At 37.6% G+C, this 17,602-nt stretch overlaps 1 protein-coding gene across 1 annotated transcript; it reads right to left on the bottom strand.

The window, feature by feature from the left end:
* Positions 1-664: 664 nt before the first annotated feature.
* SLC25A17 (solute carrier family 25 (mitochondrial carrier; peroxisomal membrane protein, 34kDa), member 17) lies at positions 665-15,749 on the bottom strand. Its single transcript, XM_009585292.1, has 8 exons — positions 15,695-15,749; positions 14,588-14,654; positions 11,422-11,573; positions 8,855-8,971; positions 8,024-8,169; positions 5,976-6,071; positions 1,738-1,820; positions 665-1,272 (listed from the first exon to the last, which is right to left on the bottom strand). The coding sequence occupies exons 1-8, from the start codon at positions 15,747-15,749 to the stop codon at positions 1,125-1,127; spliced, it is 864 nt and encodes a 287-aa protein (XP_009583587.1). The 3' UTR covers positions 665-1,124.
* Between the last annotated feature and the right edge of the window lie 1,853 nt (positions 15,750-17,602).

Raw genomic sequence — 17,602 nt, 5'->3', positions numbered from 1 at the left:
GTAACATATTTTCTGCAGCACTTAATTCTTCTCCCAGACATTCCATGGTAGTTCAACACCAAGAATTTCTCAATACTTCAAATATAAAACTGTTCTTCAGAACAATCCTACTGCAAACTTAATGGACACAGAACTATTTATTTTGATTTTATGGCCTAGAACTATTAAAGAAAACTATGCAAAAAAGAACATATACACTTACATTAACTGGGACAACAGTTATGACCTTTATGCTTTATGGCCAGGAAAGCATCTGGGAAGATCAGTGGAAAAATAATTAAAGCACAGTTTTGAGAGGGCATACCACTTCTGAAGCATAGGGTAGTGCTGCTCCCTGTCTCTATGAGAACATGGCATGAATTCACATATTCTCGCAAGGAACTGGATTACAGAACATCACGTACTTCTGTGTAGCAAGCCCATTTTCTTGACACAGCTTGAGCTACTCAGCTTGAAAAGGCAAGAGTTTATGTTCCTCCTATCTTGCCAGTATCTGCATTCAAAATTTTCAAAATCCAAAATAGGTGGATTCAAGAAGGCAGCGTGCCTATTCACTGGTAACGTACGTTCTAGCATTTCAGAAATCTCACCATATTTGGGACAATATCCCATCATTCTGTGTCACAAACATACCTGAAGTTAAAAGAAAACTGTGTTAAAAATCTTGTTCTTTATGAATTACTTTAATGAACCAAATATGAAGTGACATAAACACAGGTCAAGGAAAATAACATGAAACCAGCCCCACCACAGCTGCTGACAGAAGGTAAAGATAGAAGAATAGCTGAGGATGATTTGAGCGAAAACAAGAAAGCATAGTGAGATACTCATTCTTGCCAAGAATGTCAATCAAATCGTATAGTAGTTAAAATTTCATGTCAAGTGCTTAAATAAGGTCTCTGCTTTGTTTAACACAGTGAGTCCACAGAAAAGTAGGGAATAGGCTATCCCTGAATTCATGGCAACAGGTCCTACAGACTGTATTCCAAATTTCTCCAAATAATGGAGATGGAGGTGGCTAAAAAAAAAGAGAAAGAGAAAGTGAGGACCCTTTGTTACCCAGCCTGGTCTCAGAAACAGAACATGTTTTCTAGACCCCATAATCTTTGGCATATGTTCCTTTTTCAATGTCTGCGTGAATGCTTTAATCCCATGACTGTGAAGGTTGCAGCAGTCAGTTTCTCATACACTAGAAACATAAGAGCAGCAGTGAGGACTGTCTGCAGGAGCTTTGCTTCAAGGCCTTTGTAGAGTCCCATTAATCCAAAACGCCTAAGAAGGAAAAAATAAACAAAAAATGAAAACAAGTGTGAATAGCCTTCTATAAGTAAATCAGTACACTACAAAGAATTATTAATATCACAAGTAAAGTTAATGACAACTGTAAGAATCTTAAATTCATTCTTGATGTCTTGAGTGCCAGCTATGTTTAATAATATTTTAAAGAGAAAATTCTGCAGAAAGTTAAGTCTTTTGTGCAAGAAACCTGCTTCTTTTCAAGATGAGAGTTGAATGAATTGGTATCCATAGATATCCTTGACACCGCTTACTGTACAGATATTTAGGAGAATTTGGTTTTATGTACTTATTCTGCAATATATTACAAAAACCAGGTTGACTCAAATGGCAAGTTTAAGGGGGGGCAAAAAGAAACAGAAGTCAGATCCAGCAACATTTTCAACATACTAGTAATACTCAAGTCTTCTAGATCGTGTTAGAAAAGAACAGAAAGCTCACCTCACTCTCTGTTGAAGAAGATAAAGAACATTTCTAAGACTGCCTAGTGTTCGGTTCTCTGGGTTCAACCTGTGGCGTCCAAACTGAAAAGGAAGAGCATTTTGTTGTATTATTTGCCCATGGTGCTAGGCAGAGAACCCAACACATGCATAAAATCTGGAGAGCCTATCTTAAACCTCTTTTAACATTTTCCAGGTTATACTAGCCACCAGTGGAGAACTGAGGCCAAAGGTCACACTATTGAACTTTACACAGCAAGCATTAAAACGGTATGTGCTACAATAATTTGTTTTAGTTTTAAGATGGATTCTAAGAAAGTGTTACACATGGCCATATTTGCTCTCTTTCAGTTGCTCTGGAGGAAACGGTTTTCAAGATCTCAAAAGCATAATTTGACGAGTCTTCGTAGGGATATGACATTCAAAGCAAGTTCCTTCTCGCTTGCTCAGCTTTCATTTAACAAAAATTCAAAACCTCACACATCTGCAAACCATTATTACATTGAGATTGCATAGCTGAACCCAAAATTTATCTGCCCAGCAATGGTCTTTGAGCAAAACATTTACATGTGAACTGCTATGGAAGAATCCAAAATTGTTTGATCCACCTACCTGGCCTAAATAATACTTCCCTTTTACTCACTGCGTCTGCTTATCCCCAAACTGTTTTTCAGTAGACATGATAGCTGCTGCTGTAATTTTATGTCTCAGAGTTAAACTAGCAATTTCAGCAACTCCTTTTCTAGCATTCATTGATACTCTTATTTGATACAGGTCAATAGTACTGTCAGCAAGCTGCAACTACGAATTATTAATATACAAGGGTTGTCACACTTGTATTTATAACAACATAGCCAAATAGCTTTTGAAGCATGTATTTTGCGCTATGCTTTTGCGCTAAGAAAAGTGAACTTGAGCAACTGCCTGTGGATGAGTTCTGCCAGAACTTAGTCAGGCAACTGCTACTTCTTAGGCGTAAGAAATTACCATTGACAGTAGGTAGTGTATGCAAGCAGATTTAGGCAGTTCAGAAATTATAAGAAAATGTCAAGATGACACAGGTCCCTTTGCTATATGTCTTAAAAACTCAGATGGAAACAGCAGCAACTGAACGCTATTGGAAATCTCCCTTTATTAGGCAAATACGTGCTCACAATCCACGACCTTCTCAGCAGCAGCTAACTCATTTTATACTGATAAATCAACATTAAGGATTATTGTCAAAGACTCAGACACACCCCAAAAAAATTGCTAACTAGAAAGTTCCAAGTTACAATGTCAGTCACTGCCCAGATTACTTACAAGCTTCCAAACTACACCAGCATTAGGTGCTTCCTTCTTCTCTTCTCTACCATCAGACTGTTTTTGTACTGCAAACAAAGGTTCATGAAGGGGGGGAAAAGTTCATTTCTCCCTAGGATGTCAATACTTCACTGATTACTGCAGAACATTTCCCAAGGGACTAGCATTCTCTACACTAGAGAAAAGAGGCTTGAGTTTTAAAGAGAACTTTTTCACCCAGGATCACTAAGAACATTAACAGTATTGCCATTTCTCCAAAGGCAAATTTAATTTATCCACTGTTTACCGACACATAGGCTAAAGAACATAATGAGTAACACCAGTGCCATGTATTTTTAATGACTGAAAATGAGATAGACATACCAAATGGTGCGGCTGGAAGCTGCTTATCACTATCGGTTACACAGGATAACTCTTCATTATACGGAAGCAAGAAAAGCGCTTTGCCAAAAAGTGGAAAACAAAGGTGTACAGACTTCATCACAAAGAACCCTAGTAACTTTCAAACAACAGTAAGTTTCTAAAGGTTTAAGGCTGAAAAGAAAAGAATCCTGTACTTCTAATTTGGTGATAGAACTTAATTCTGATGTGTAAGTTTTTATAGAATTATATCAAGCTTGTACTAGCTTGTGTATAAATCTGCTAAAATTGTTTCAAAAAACCCCACAACTATACAAAGTATACTTCATGCAGAATGTTATTTCTGAAAATACTAAACCTTTATTCATAACTTTTTTTTAACATCACTTAGTATGAGTGACAAAAACTTCATCAAATACAACGACGCTAGATTAGAAAACACATTACGAAGTATCGCAGGTTTGAACTGGATAGCACAGGTATCACAGATGCATGTCTCTGCTGTTCTCACCAGAAGAGTTCAGGGTTTCTGGCTATTACTTCTTTCATAGAGCACAGGGAAAGAAGTCACACCTAGTGACTGCAGAACTAGCGATAGGGTCCTTGTATTCCCCATCATCACAGGGAGAGGATGGACTGGCATGGAGAAATAGCATATAGGCCACTGAATTTCACAGTGGGCCACTGTGAGGAGAATCCCACCACCACCAGGACACTGATGGTTAGCTGTGCTCTAACAGAAAGGCAACTTATCACTGCTCAGGCAAGCCAGCAGTGAACGAGCTGACTTCAGCTGAGGTGAGCAGTAAGCAGCAGCTGGTTAGTGCGTCAAGCTGGCAGCACAACTTACCAGAGCTGCCCTTTTTTTAAAGAATGACACCGTCACCAAGAGACAGAAGAATTTTGTTCAAAAAGCCAAAAGGAGACAGACGAAACATGAAGTAATAGTCACAAGATTGTAACCATTTCCATGGAAAGGAACAAGGGTTGAAGCTGTTACATTGATGTGGCTCCATGAAAACTGCACTGCTGTGCAATGCTAAAGCTGAAATAAAGCACTCAAACTTTCCTTCCAGTTCTCCTTCACATCAGCAGAAAACGCATTAGAAATTAAAAACAGACTGATGTTGCAACTTATCCAAACAAAGCTAAATTTGTTAAATGTTTTTCTGTATCTGTCACTTCAGTAATAGAAGTCTGTGTTACTAGTTTAACTTCTGAGACATGTCCAGGCTGCTAAAACAGGGTAAGACATTAAATGAAGACACTAGCTCAGCTGATCATCAGAAGTTAGAAAAACTTCAGAAAAAATGGCTGCTGACAAAACTACAATGTCACTGACACATCTACAATGTGGATGCCATTTTGTGCATCATCAGGGTGAAGTAGAAAGCTATGCAGGCACACAAGTTTTACCCAGCATCTTTTCAGAGTAGCAGCAACCACACTGTAAATATATTCAAGTCCTGTTAGTTTGAAATACAGCATCCAAACTATCTTTTTACAGGCTATAAAAAAATCAAAATACATTTAGTCCACTCTAATTAGAGAGAAGAAAAACTAAAATAATTACAAAATTTGCATGAAAATCACTTTTTCCAGATGAACAATTAACAAGAAAAATCCCCTATTAGACAAGTCCAAAAAGTGATACCCTTAGCACAGAAGGCTCACATTCAATAATTCAATTAATTCTCCAAGTTTATACAAGTTTTAGAACATACATAATGGCTTTACCACACACACAAGTTAGGGCTTCTCCTTACTTAGGAAAATAGCATTATATTTCATGTGGAAACATTTATTAATATTTAACTGTTAGAAAAATCATCAAGAAACAACTTACAAAAATAGCACAGAAATTAAATCACAATATGCTTACTTATGTATGGTCACGTCTCTTCCCCCCACAACTTTGTCTTGTTTCAATATTACAACAATATTGGTACATACTGAAGGTAGCAGCATTATCCAGCATACATACAAATTGCAAGTGAGAATAAATGCAAGTGTTTCTTTCCATTACCACCACAATTAGCGTACAACGCTGGGCAAGTAGTTAAAGCTATTATTTATGAGGGAGCTCATCTTCCCCTGATGAATCACATTCTGGCTACTGACAAGGTCAGGCCATCATCCGAATAAAACAAAACCTATGAATAGAACTTTTATTTGGATTGCCCTAGGTCATCTGGAAACCAACTGGGTTTAGAGGATTTAATTTTAACTTCCCACTTGACACATTTTCTATTTATATTCAACGAAGTAAATCTACATTTTTTAGTGCCTAAAAGCAGTATGGTGCATCAGCTTCAGTGACAGACTGTACTGATGCATTATGTGGCCAATCCTACCAGCTACTTGAAACAAGCGTGCACCAGTAATACCAAGTTCTATCAGCATCCGTCAGTACAGGATCAAAGAAAAGAGGCATCCTTATCAGTGACCTGCATTGCCCAAAAGGAGCTCCCAAAATGATGGGTTCATTAACACAAAGAAAAACAAGCCATATGAACAGGGTTTGCACTATACAGAACAAGTCAGAGGCAATTAACCTGAAATGAAATTATTACTTACCCGCAGAATTGACTGTACTGTCTGCAGAGGATAAGTGAGCGTAGTGGCAACTGCTTTGGCTATTGCACCAATGACAAAAGCATCCAAAGATGTGAGCTGTTCAATAGATATAAAGAACATATTACTTCTACATAGTACCAAAAGAGCCAGTTACCCAAATGTGTTTGGGGATTCTGTACTGGCACCTGCTACCAGGTTATCTAAGTATCTTTGGCATAAAGATTTCATGAAGTCTCTGGGTCTTCTCATTTTAAAGAGTTAGTTATAGTTCAACCAACTTACTTTCCCACAACTGAAGTTTATTTGTAACTTCTACTTGCTCACAAGCTTTTGCATTTCTCACTATAACTAGGTTACTAAAACATAGTGGAGATAAAGCCATACAACCAGATCAATTTAAAGCACCAGGAGTAAACAAAAGATTGGGAAGTAGCATTTAAATGTACCATCAATCAATAAGCATTTCAGCTTTTGCAACATTTAAACTAACAAGTCACACAGCACTTGTGAAAAGGAGTGAAAGACTCCTTGAACACCACTCTATACTCCTGAGACATTATCACTGTGCTATCAGGCAGAATTTTAGTATTGATGACATAGGCTAAAAATCTCATCCCCTGTTAGTTAAGAACACCTGCTGGAAGCCTATCCTCACCTCCAAAGCCCACAATGTTCCATGATGCACCAAATACATTGTTATAGTCTAAGCTGATTACAGTGCATCTCAGTCTAACAGTGTGAATTAATCACTGAAAATAAATAGGTGCCCATATAAAGACACACTCCAGATTTGCAAAATATATTGATTGCTATCAGAACTATGCACACACATGCACATCTTAAAAAGAGTCAATCTGATATACTTAAGACAACCAGGAAAAGATCAAATTGGAAGAAAAACGTTGTCCAAAATAAAAATGACCATTGCTAGGGGAAAAAGGTATTTTCCCTCTCCACTGATCATGGAGAAAACATGCCCTAATTTAAGGTAGAACTAAGCAATTTAAAAGAAACACAAGAAATAAATATAGTAATTAGCCAACAGGCAAATAATGCAGAGGGAAGCTCAGCTTGTCACTCAAAAAATATATTATCCATAATGTAACTGGATAGATCCATCAGGCACAGAGAGAGTGCTACAACTGCAGTATTGACTAAAGATGGTAAAAAAAACAAGCCTCATTTATGATGCAAAATCTCATGTAAAAATTATTTCACTATGTCTTGAGGAAAAACAAGATGGCTTTGTAACATATTGATAAGATTTAACATTTTAATACAGCCAAATGCATTCTAAGTCACAAATTAACAGCAAAGCACTGCAGCTTAAACACATAATATGTTATGACATTATCCTAAAATGTAACACAAATGCTTTTCAATTTGCTAGAATATAAAAGGAACCTGAGTTCAGGTGAGATGCTGTATCTGATATAGAGAAAAAAGAAAAAGAATAAAGAAAAAGAAGGGCACTATAAAGCAGGGACAGAAAAGTGATTCTACCTCTATTTAGAGAATCGGGGAGGTATGGTTACAATGCTATGTTCAATTCTAGTGTCCATCCTTGGAAAAAGGATATTGAAAAATTGAGGGCTTCAGAAAAAAAGCGTTATTAAAATGACATGGTCCAGAACAAATCTGTGATACTTCACAGGCTCAATATACTTAGTTTACTGGAGAAAGAGTTAAGAGGTGACTTCAAAACAGTCTGTACGTACATACTTGTAAAACAGATATATTAGAATTGAAATCTCTACTTTAAATCAAGACCTGTGAACAAATCTAAACAAATGTGGACAAGAGGTGCAGTCTTATCTTTACAGGAAGAGGAATTCATCACAGGAATATCTTCCCTAGGGACATGAAAGATACATGTCTCACTTCACAATGATGGATCTTTTTTTAGGAGATACACTAACTCAAAAAAACCGTCAAAAATACAAGAACCAAAACCAAATCTGCATTTCTGAATTTGCTCAAGTAACGCACGTCAAAGAATCTGTCTTATAACAGAGCATGTCCATCACCTGGCCTCAAAACATACTCACTTGCAGCTGCTTTTTCAAAAGCTTCCGTTTAAAGCCTTCATAAAACATGAACTGTATGGCAGGATTGAAGACCAGCAGCAAGGAGGGGAAAGTACCATTCCATAAAGCTAAGACTCCTTCATCTCGTATTATCTGATGAAAGGCATCTGAGAAGAAAGGTGTAAAAAAAAAAAAAGATTAAAATTTTGAGTACAAAATTCTGACCATAGAAGGTAAGAAAAGTTACACTTAAAGCCTAATATTCAAAGTGTATAAAAATACACTGCAGTCTTTTATGCGACTTCTTTTATCTCCATTCTAATCTGGAAGTTAATGGAAAAATAGTGACAAAGGAGGTTCTTGCTCACATCACCTAATGTAAACAAAGCTCATCATCTCCACAGACACCCCACTCTTTTTAGTACAAGCTCAGCATCAACAGTAAGGTCTTCTAAACCTTCTTCAAAATGACAATATTTACTTACTTACTTATTTTTAAAACGAAGACAGCCTGAACATGTGGGTGATTAAGAGATTAAGGTGACTGAAGTTTAATTTGCAGATTATCTGTCCAAACTCAGACTCCCAGCTACCACCTCAGTACTGGGCTCAGTACTACTCCAGGATTTGCAAAAGGTATTTTAGTTACAGGTGTGCATACTACAAACTCTTAAGTACCATCAGAAACGGCCAAGTCCAGTCTCCTGTAAAACTAATGACTGCAAAGTGATAGGGAAGCATAGAGATTCCAGGGTGAAATTGGTTACATGAGTAAGTCTTTGAACTTCAGAGTCCTTGATATATTTCATTTAATGAACTTCTCTTTGGTTGAAGACAACAACAAGTGCTTACCTATTATGCCTTTATAATTGGTTGGTACAATGTCTTCATTTCTAAATTTTGCTCCCTGCAGCTTCAGACGTGTGTTCACTACCCAAAGAGGAGTGGTCAACAGGACATTCACTACGCCTAATGCAAAACACAGCACAAAGAAAATCAGCCAGAACCAGAAGATTTCAATGTTTTCTTATCCCCTTTTACTCCAATTCACACACTACTGAAATTACTGGTAGGAAGAGGGGGAAAAATTAACACAGCATAACAGCAAAAGTAAACTGGTAATTTATAATAAGCTACTTCATGTATTCCCCCTCCAGCTCCACCATGGATTAGTTGTCAGCAGATTGCATGCAGTGGGAAGACATTTCTGCTACTCCTCCCCAAAACTAAAAAAAAAAAACAAACAAAAACAAAACCAAAACACACACACACACAAAAAAAACCACAAGAAAAAAAAAACAAAAACCAAACCCAACACCAAACAACCAAACACTAAATATGAACATGTTGAAAAAATCTTAAGTGAACTTGTTATTTTGCTGCATACTACACCAAACTGGAGCACAAGATACTCTAGTTTTTCATGCCCTACTTTACTCAATGACGACTTGCTGCCTGCCTACTTTCAGAAAAAAACAGAGTGATAAGGTTAGAAGGATTATTTTATGAGGAGATCAAAACAGATAAATGCATGCAGCTTGACTACCAGAACAGAGCTCCTACGCTGCCAAAAGAATATCTAGTTTCTAGAGTCACTAAGTACACTTAAGGTAGAAAACACAGGATTCTGCAAATATTTTAAGTGAGGCTTAGAAATGGCAAGAGATTACACACAATAACAAACCCCAACAGTAAAGTTTGAAAGTTGAGTATTAGAAAGTAGGATGGGGAGGAGAAATGGACAAACACACATAAGGCTACAACAGAGAGGTATTGCAAAGTACAGTTCTAAACTAACAGGGAGAAGGATTAAGTGACATTACTTCTGCAGTCACCGGGTACAGGTCTTCCCTGTTCAGTAATGACCAAGGCAGTTACTTTGAAGAAACTATATAAAAATAAGCTTTTGATCTTTCTTATTAATACTTCTACATCACAATTGCTTCTACACTGGTTGCTTTGGTAAAAGTCTGAGTGACAGACTGAATTATTCCATTATATTGAGATGGACACAGTATATCACTATCAAGAACAGTAAATCTGAAAAAGGTGAAACTTTACTACCTACATTGTGCCTGTTTGTTCTTTTTCTTTTTCTTTAAGAGGGTTCAGAATAGCAGAACATAACTATATTTCAGTATCCTTCATAAGGACTACAATCAGCTCTCAAAAAAGTTTTGAGCAAAATCAAGCACTAGAAAAGGCAAGCCACATTAATCTCTCTTAACCAAAGTCAATGTGTTTACATTATGGAGTAACATGTTAGAGCACAATATACTTGTAATTTTTCACCCAGACTCAGTTAAAGGAGAAGTCATAAAACTTTATATTTTCCAGACTGGAAAGATAATTTTTTTTTTTTTTTTAAATGTATTTTTCCAATCTGTATTTGCTACCAACAGGAGGAATGAGAGATAGTAGGGAGAATTAGCAAACACCTCAAGTGGAATTTTTCAATTTACACCAGATATTATTCCATTATAAGGATTAAACTATAGACATTGAAGAAGTCATTTAACCACAAGCTATTACTCTAATTCCTGTAGCCTTTGTCCCAGAATGTAATTATAAGAAAGCTTCCCCCAGTGATAAAGCCAACTTAAGAATTTCTTTCCTTACTTTCCCCCAACTATTCAGCCATTCATTGTGCCTACATACTGAAAATACAAGAAACTAGCAAAAAGTAAACAAACACCACCCCCCTACACCCCCCCAAATAATCACAGGCCTTTTTTTGCAGGTTTTTTAAAATCAGCTTGTTTCAGTGTGGTTGCATGAGCAATTGTTCCTGCAGAATAGTACAGGCAAACACAGGCACACAGTGGTAACTTTTCACACTGGATTTGCTAGAGAAGCCATTAGTGTCATCATCCCTTCAAAGAAGCCACTGTAGCATCCACATGAGAGGAAGGGATAAAAAAAGAACAAAGTTCCCACTGTACTTGCATATATCTAGGAACTTACTGTCACTTCCAGGTGACGATCCAAAAAGAAGTCTGAAAAATGCCACCCAAATCCTTACATTAAAAGCTCTTTCTTATCCTAATAAAAAATATTTCAGAATTGGCATATATCTTTCCCTCTGAAAAAAACTATCATCTCTCCCTGCCACTTGGCTTCAACATCTAAAAGATGATGCTTAGATACCATGGTGAACAACACACCAGACAAATAAAATACTAGACTGCAACAGCACTGTGCTGTGTGCCAGAATTCACAACAGGAACAGTTTATGTACCTACTTATGAGGCGGGGAGGACACAAAAGAGCATCAAACAGAGCTGTACAATGAAGCAGCTCTGCATACAGTGGGAGGCATAAGTACTCAGTGTAACCTCCAGTGGACTTCATAAAGAAAAACATTAGATAGAATATACTAAAAATACATTTTTGATGAAATTGAGATTTTTAAGTATTACCTGCAACAACCCCAAGAACCAAGTCTTTTCCAGTGGTTGAATGCTGACCTTTGACCCAGAGAGCTTTAAGACTATTAAATGTGTAAAAATAAACAAAATTGGAGCAGCAAAGGCTGGAGATAACAGGGAACCATCCTCGATACGGTGCCAACCTAATGGAGAGGAAAAAGTCATGGTAAGGATCAGCAAAGTATTTATGTGATCTAGTTGATTTCACATGTTGGTGGAAGATCTGTATACTGTATACTACATACAATATTAACTAGATTATGTCTTTATGATTAATGGTAACAAATCATACAATACTAAATTCATGGCTGTACCATTAAAAAAAATTAAGCACTTATATTTACATATTATAGTAATCAGGAATAATTCCACTGAGAGGAGCTGTAGAGGTACAATTTATTTACAGTGAGAAGCTTGAGGCTCACTCACTCCAAAAGCGAGTATTACCACCGTATTTGCTCTCTACCAACAGCTAGCAATGAACTACAAACATCCAGGGGATGAATATGTTTGAATTATGTATGTTAACATACAGACTGATACAGTCAGTTCAAACCATATACTAAAACATACCAAGGCACAAGGAGAATTCCCATCTTTGTTGAGAAACCAAGTTATCAGTCCAATACAAAAGATAACACCCCGGTAAAGAGATGCTCACATCTCCAAGGAAACAAAGCAATGCTTAACATAGCCGGAAAAAAATTAAGACAACTACTCCGTCAATAAAAAATAAAAAAAACTAGAGTAAGGAAGTAAAAAAAAAATGTGTCTGGATTCTTACATAAAATTTAAAGATGGAAGACTGGTTACTGAAATTAAAAATATACTCCACCAAGGAGAGTCTTCCAAAGGATGCAACCCGGGGCATGAGATATGCAGGTGGCAGGAATTTCTAATAAATGCCTTGCAGTAAAGTCTACAGCAAATCCGTCAGGTAAGTGAGAAAAAGATATTACGTATTTAAATTTAACTAGATTAATCACAGGTGAAAAACTGAATATCCCCTTACAATTCACAGCTATCTTATTTTTCAGGTCTTGTGAATAATTGTCATTGGTTTTGTATCATCTAAATCTATCTTGATTTAAGAATGATTTCCTAACAGCTGACTAACAAAGCTTCCTTCTCTGACAGGCCTGATGAGCCTTGAAACAGGGACACCTCAATAACTACCCTACATCCCCAGCGTGTTCTACAATACATCCCAAAAAAGTCAATGATATGCACCCTTCACTGAAGCTGCACAGGGCAGGTAGAGAAGTGGTATCACGTTAAGAGCATAAGAAATCTCCTCAACAACCAGCAGTAATCATGGAGGCTCCAGTAGTCATTAAAATATTGGGAATACACAGAATATAAGGATCCCCAAGAAGGAGACCATAAAAGATGCAAGGCTAGTAAACGCAGCATCTGACTGTTCTTATGATGTAAACGCTAGTTTTTCATCTCGGATATATCAACTGCTTCTCCTTCCCATGTAGCTGGGAATACACCACATCATTAAGACTGTTTCTGAAACTACAGCCTTAGCTAACCATACAGTTACAATTACAAGTTAACTGACTATACTGTTAGTCATGAGTAGACTTAAAACAATTTTTGCACCATCCCTCTCTTCTGTGCTGCCAATAAAAAACGAAGAAACACCCTCTGGGGACCGTGTTGTCTAACTAAGAGTGTTAGTTTGGTTTTGCTTGATTTATTAAGGATTTCTGATGATGATTTTCAAAGGAAACATCTTACAGTACAAAACATGAAACTATGACAAAAAACATAAGTTTATTTTAATGACTTAAGTCGTCGGTGCTAGCATCCATAATTCACATACAAATCCTTCTGCACACAAATAAAATCTAAGCTTGTGTTCCAAACTGCAACCTTGAGAAGAACTCAGTGTACACCAGTTAACACCTTTTGTATCACCTAGAAAAGGATGAAAGCGCAGGGAAGAAAGCAAAGCTGTTTGATAAACTTCTACAAAAAGTCCATTAGCTAAACCTCTTTGCTTTATGTTACATCTAGATGAGAAAAGTAGTCTCACGAAAGTGTAATATGAGACAAGAGTCTACAAACTAATGCGAACAAGATGTTTATGATCTCACATCACAGATTTCAGATTTGTTGTGGGGTTTTGTTGGGTTTTTTATTCCAGACACATCTCTACAACTATATCATTGCTTAGCCAGGCCTTGCCAGTCCCTTTGGAAGAAACAATGTTTACCTCTTGCCAGAATTACTGATTTTTCTGTTTCACAGAAAAAGTAGGATGACCACTTTTGCAGTCTCTCCATTCCAGTTAACCTCTTAATTTTTCTTTTTCACTTTTTCTTTCTTTTTTTTCTAACTGACACTTACTTGACACCCTCCCGTAACAAATGTAATGCGGGAACGTGAACAAAAGAAATCACCAACTGACTGAGAGGCACTCCTGCATCTAACTGCCAACCGCTCAAGTTCAAAAGTGGCAAAACATTATTGGCCAAGCTAAACTTCTGTTAGCTTTAATGTCCTGGAAGCTCTGATCTACGTAAGAGTTCCAGGGATTCACTTAGGAAAATACTTGTAACAAGGACACGCATACAACTGTTTTTCCCAGCCAGCTTAGCTCAGACTGTGTGGCAAATAAAGCACAGCATTGCTGAAAATTAACTGCTTTTAGTTAGATCTTCAATCTCGTCAGCATAAAGAGTCACTTGTTGTTTACTTCCACATGCTTACGAGGAGAAAAAACTTCCAACTGGGAAACATGTCTCAATTCTCTTCTTGAATGTGGCTCAGCTGCCCAAGGGTTTGGTCTTGGTTATGAGAAATGGACACACCCAAGAACCCAGGCAGATGAAGCTGGTTTATCAGGTACACAAAGGTACCTTTCCACACAAACCTGCATTTCTGAGGAGGCACAGCTACCTCCCTAATGGAGGCACAGTTGCATCACTGAACAGCTCGATTGCATAAGGTGCTCAAGAAAGCTAATTCGAATTAGCTAAAGATAAACACATAAGATTATGTAAGTCATATCACACTTATCTGAAAACATTTTAATTCAAAGTAAAAATCCATCCACATGGGCTAACTATTCCACTTTAACAGCAAGTTCAAATTAGTTTTAGAGCTTGCCTACATGAAGACAAGAGGAAAATTAGTATCTACTCACAGGCCTTCTTCTTTGATTATTTCCAATAATACTGCCGGTGTTGTCTTAGACTTCCGCTTCTCATCAACTGGAAAACAGAAGAATCAAACTTTTAGATTATTTTGATTTTTAGCACTCATTTTCAACTCTTTATCCTTCCTATTCTGAACATACCCCAAAAGAGCATGTTTCTTCTTCCTCATAAAGGACAGACATTCCCTACTTCTGCAGCAATTCCAGAAAGCATCTCCTTATTTTCATTTGCTAGGTAAGGCTACTTCCTTTTATTCTTCCCCAGACTAGCAAGTTCTGTTGTGCCCCAGAGTATCTACCCTAATCTGACAGCTGTGACATGAAGGTAGGTTCACCTTCGGTAAGAGACTTGCCTGCCTCAAAATTGTATCTTGGACTCCAGACTAGCACCACTAGCAGAGCAATCTCTTACAGTTAATCTGCAAACAGCTAAGCTTTAGCAAAACACTGTCTTTTCCTGTGTTGAAAGCTGCTCAACAGCGATATGGTGCTAATTTCTCAACCACATATTTCTGACGACCTGGCTGATGATCTCCCTCTAGTTCTTAGTAACACTTTAGTCACAGTGCTAAAATGCTTGGTGATTCCGTGACTTTTGATGGGGAGATAGAGCATTAGAACAACAAAGTTTATACCCAGATTGCATTTTTGTAAAATTCAGACATTCCTACTCCCAGTTCTAACCCTGACTTTTCCCTTTAAACCATTCTCAGGAATAACTTTACACTAGTTTTTCATGATACTGCCCCTGCGTTTTGAAGTGTTCTCAGCAGCCAAAAGCAACAACACACAAATGTAATCCTGTGTAATCTCACATCTTTATTTTTCTTTTTGGTCTTAGATAACCATTTAAAAGCCATATCTGGCCACACATCACATGACCTTTTCAGCTAATTAAAAGGTTGCCCAATACTTCCAAAAAGGGAGAATTACCTTCAGCTGGAAAAATGGTGTTAGTGATTAAATTGTGTTAGTGTTACACAAGTAAGATTCCTGTTCATGCAAGATAGGTCCCCCTACAACCACCCTTACAAGTGCCCAAGCCAAGATGAACAGAAACACCACTGCACAAAGAAACTAGAGTTTGACACTTACCCTGAAGTCTAAGCCTAGCTGTATCCAAAGGAAAAAATACAGTCATTGCAGTCATACTGCCCTGAAAAACAAAATAAAGTGGCTATGTAGTGTATCAGTTGCTTGTACAGATGCCTGCCAGACTCTGTGTAGCTCTTCACTTCCCACCCAGAAACCAGTGTACTGAATAAGTTTAAAAAGGGGATAAACTCCATATGTAACGATGTCTTTTTAAAGTGTTTTTTGGTCCCACAGTTACAAAACAAGTTTTTCTCTTGTATTAGATCAAGCTAAAATTAAAACCATTATAAGCGTTTTGCTCAAAGAGAAAGTTTTTGAAGTCTGGGAGCTGATAAAGTGGGTATCAAGAGACAAACACATTGCACTTTCTCTACCTCCCATTAGCCTCAGTACCAATTTGTTTGTGGGTGTTTTGTTTTGTTTTTTTTTTAAAAAAATGGAAGAATATGACACAAGCAATTGTTGTCTTACAATAACCTTGTTTTGACTTGAGAAAAAAAAACAAAAAACTTTTGTTCATTGGAAAACTGATAGTACAAGTTTTTCAGGACTTAATCTAGGATTGCACTAAATTCCAATTTAGCCAATAAAGATCTGCCTACCAAGTACCAAGACACCCCCTGAGGAATGAATTAAATCATGACCTAGATGTCACCAGATCCACTTCTTGTGAGTCCAACACTCTCTTCACTTCCTGTGCGATCCAACCATTTAAAGCCTCTAAATGGAAAAGAGGCAGCCACTCTCCTTTACAACAGGATTAAATACTGTATTTGCAAATGCCCTTATCAAGAGTTGTTCCCACTCTCCCCACCACCATTCAGCTTCTTCACTGTTTAGTACTCTAGCATTAATATTGCACAACTTTTGGAAAAGATACTAACTCAAAAAGACCCTGGCTTGGTGTAAACCTGTTAACCCTCTAGGGTAGCATTAAATGCATCAAGTGGCTGCTAAAGCTGTGGCACTCTTCCGTTAGTAGCCCTACAAACCGTTTAAATGGCGGGAAGGTCTGGGATACCACACAAGTCACACAAGCACTGTGTTTAAAGCACACTACACAGTCTGACTTGAACTTTTCTAGAGCTATGTTATGCCATACATTTAAGCGAGTTTTGCCCCTGGAAACACTCCAGCTCCTGAGCAGGCTGCTTGGACCCGTCTCTACAACCAGCAACAGAGGATTATTTTTCAGATGGTGTTTCCTCATTAAGGCAGCTCTTGGTTGAAGTCTTAACAAGACTTAAGTTTTTCAGTTTTCATAACACCAGGTAGCAGATGAAAGGAAACACTTGGCCATAATTACCTGGTTATTTTAACCCATTTAGTCTGGGCTCTAGCCAAAAGGGTTGGTTCTGCTCTCCCACCTACTTGTCTGGTGTCTGCTCATTCTGGGTACCTACTGTGTACACAGCTGGACAGCAAGTAAGATTAATGAACCCATCTGACTAAAAATTTACAAAAAATAAATTTCAGTTAGAAGGCTAGTACCGGTACAAAAAGAAGGGCCATAAAGAGCCAAAATATACCTCCTGATGACAGCTGCATTACAGCAACTCTGAAGCCAGCCTCAGAACACAGTTACACACACCTATGCACAAAACAGCCACAAGACTGCACAGTCACTACGAGTTCCAGCCTTCCCCTGCTCAATCGATCCCGCTTCCATCCTCCCAAAGTGAGATTTATCCTGAATCCTACTCTCAATGCAATCCACCATACAGCAACATAAACACTTGCACTCAAAATCAGAAAACAGAAATGGGGAAGTAGTTGGGGTAGTGGCATACAGGACAAAGGGGTGGACACAAGGCATGGAATAGAGTATTTCAGTTCGAAGGGACCTACAATGACTATCTAGTCCAACTGCCTGACCAAGTCAGGACTAACCAAAAGTTAAAGCATATT

This window comes from Fulmarus glacialis, unplaced genomic scaffold (genome assembly GCF_000690835.1).
Source record: "Fulmarus glacialis isolate BGI_N327 unplaced genomic scaffold, ASM69083v1 scaffold41069, whole genome shotgun sequence".
Lineage (NCBI taxonomy): Eukaryota > Metazoa > Chordata > Aves > Procellariiformes > Procellariidae > Fulmarus > Fulmarus glacialis.
The sequence above is the reverse complement of the archived record's forward strand: the minus strand, read 5'-3'. Positions and strand labels throughout refer to the sequence as shown.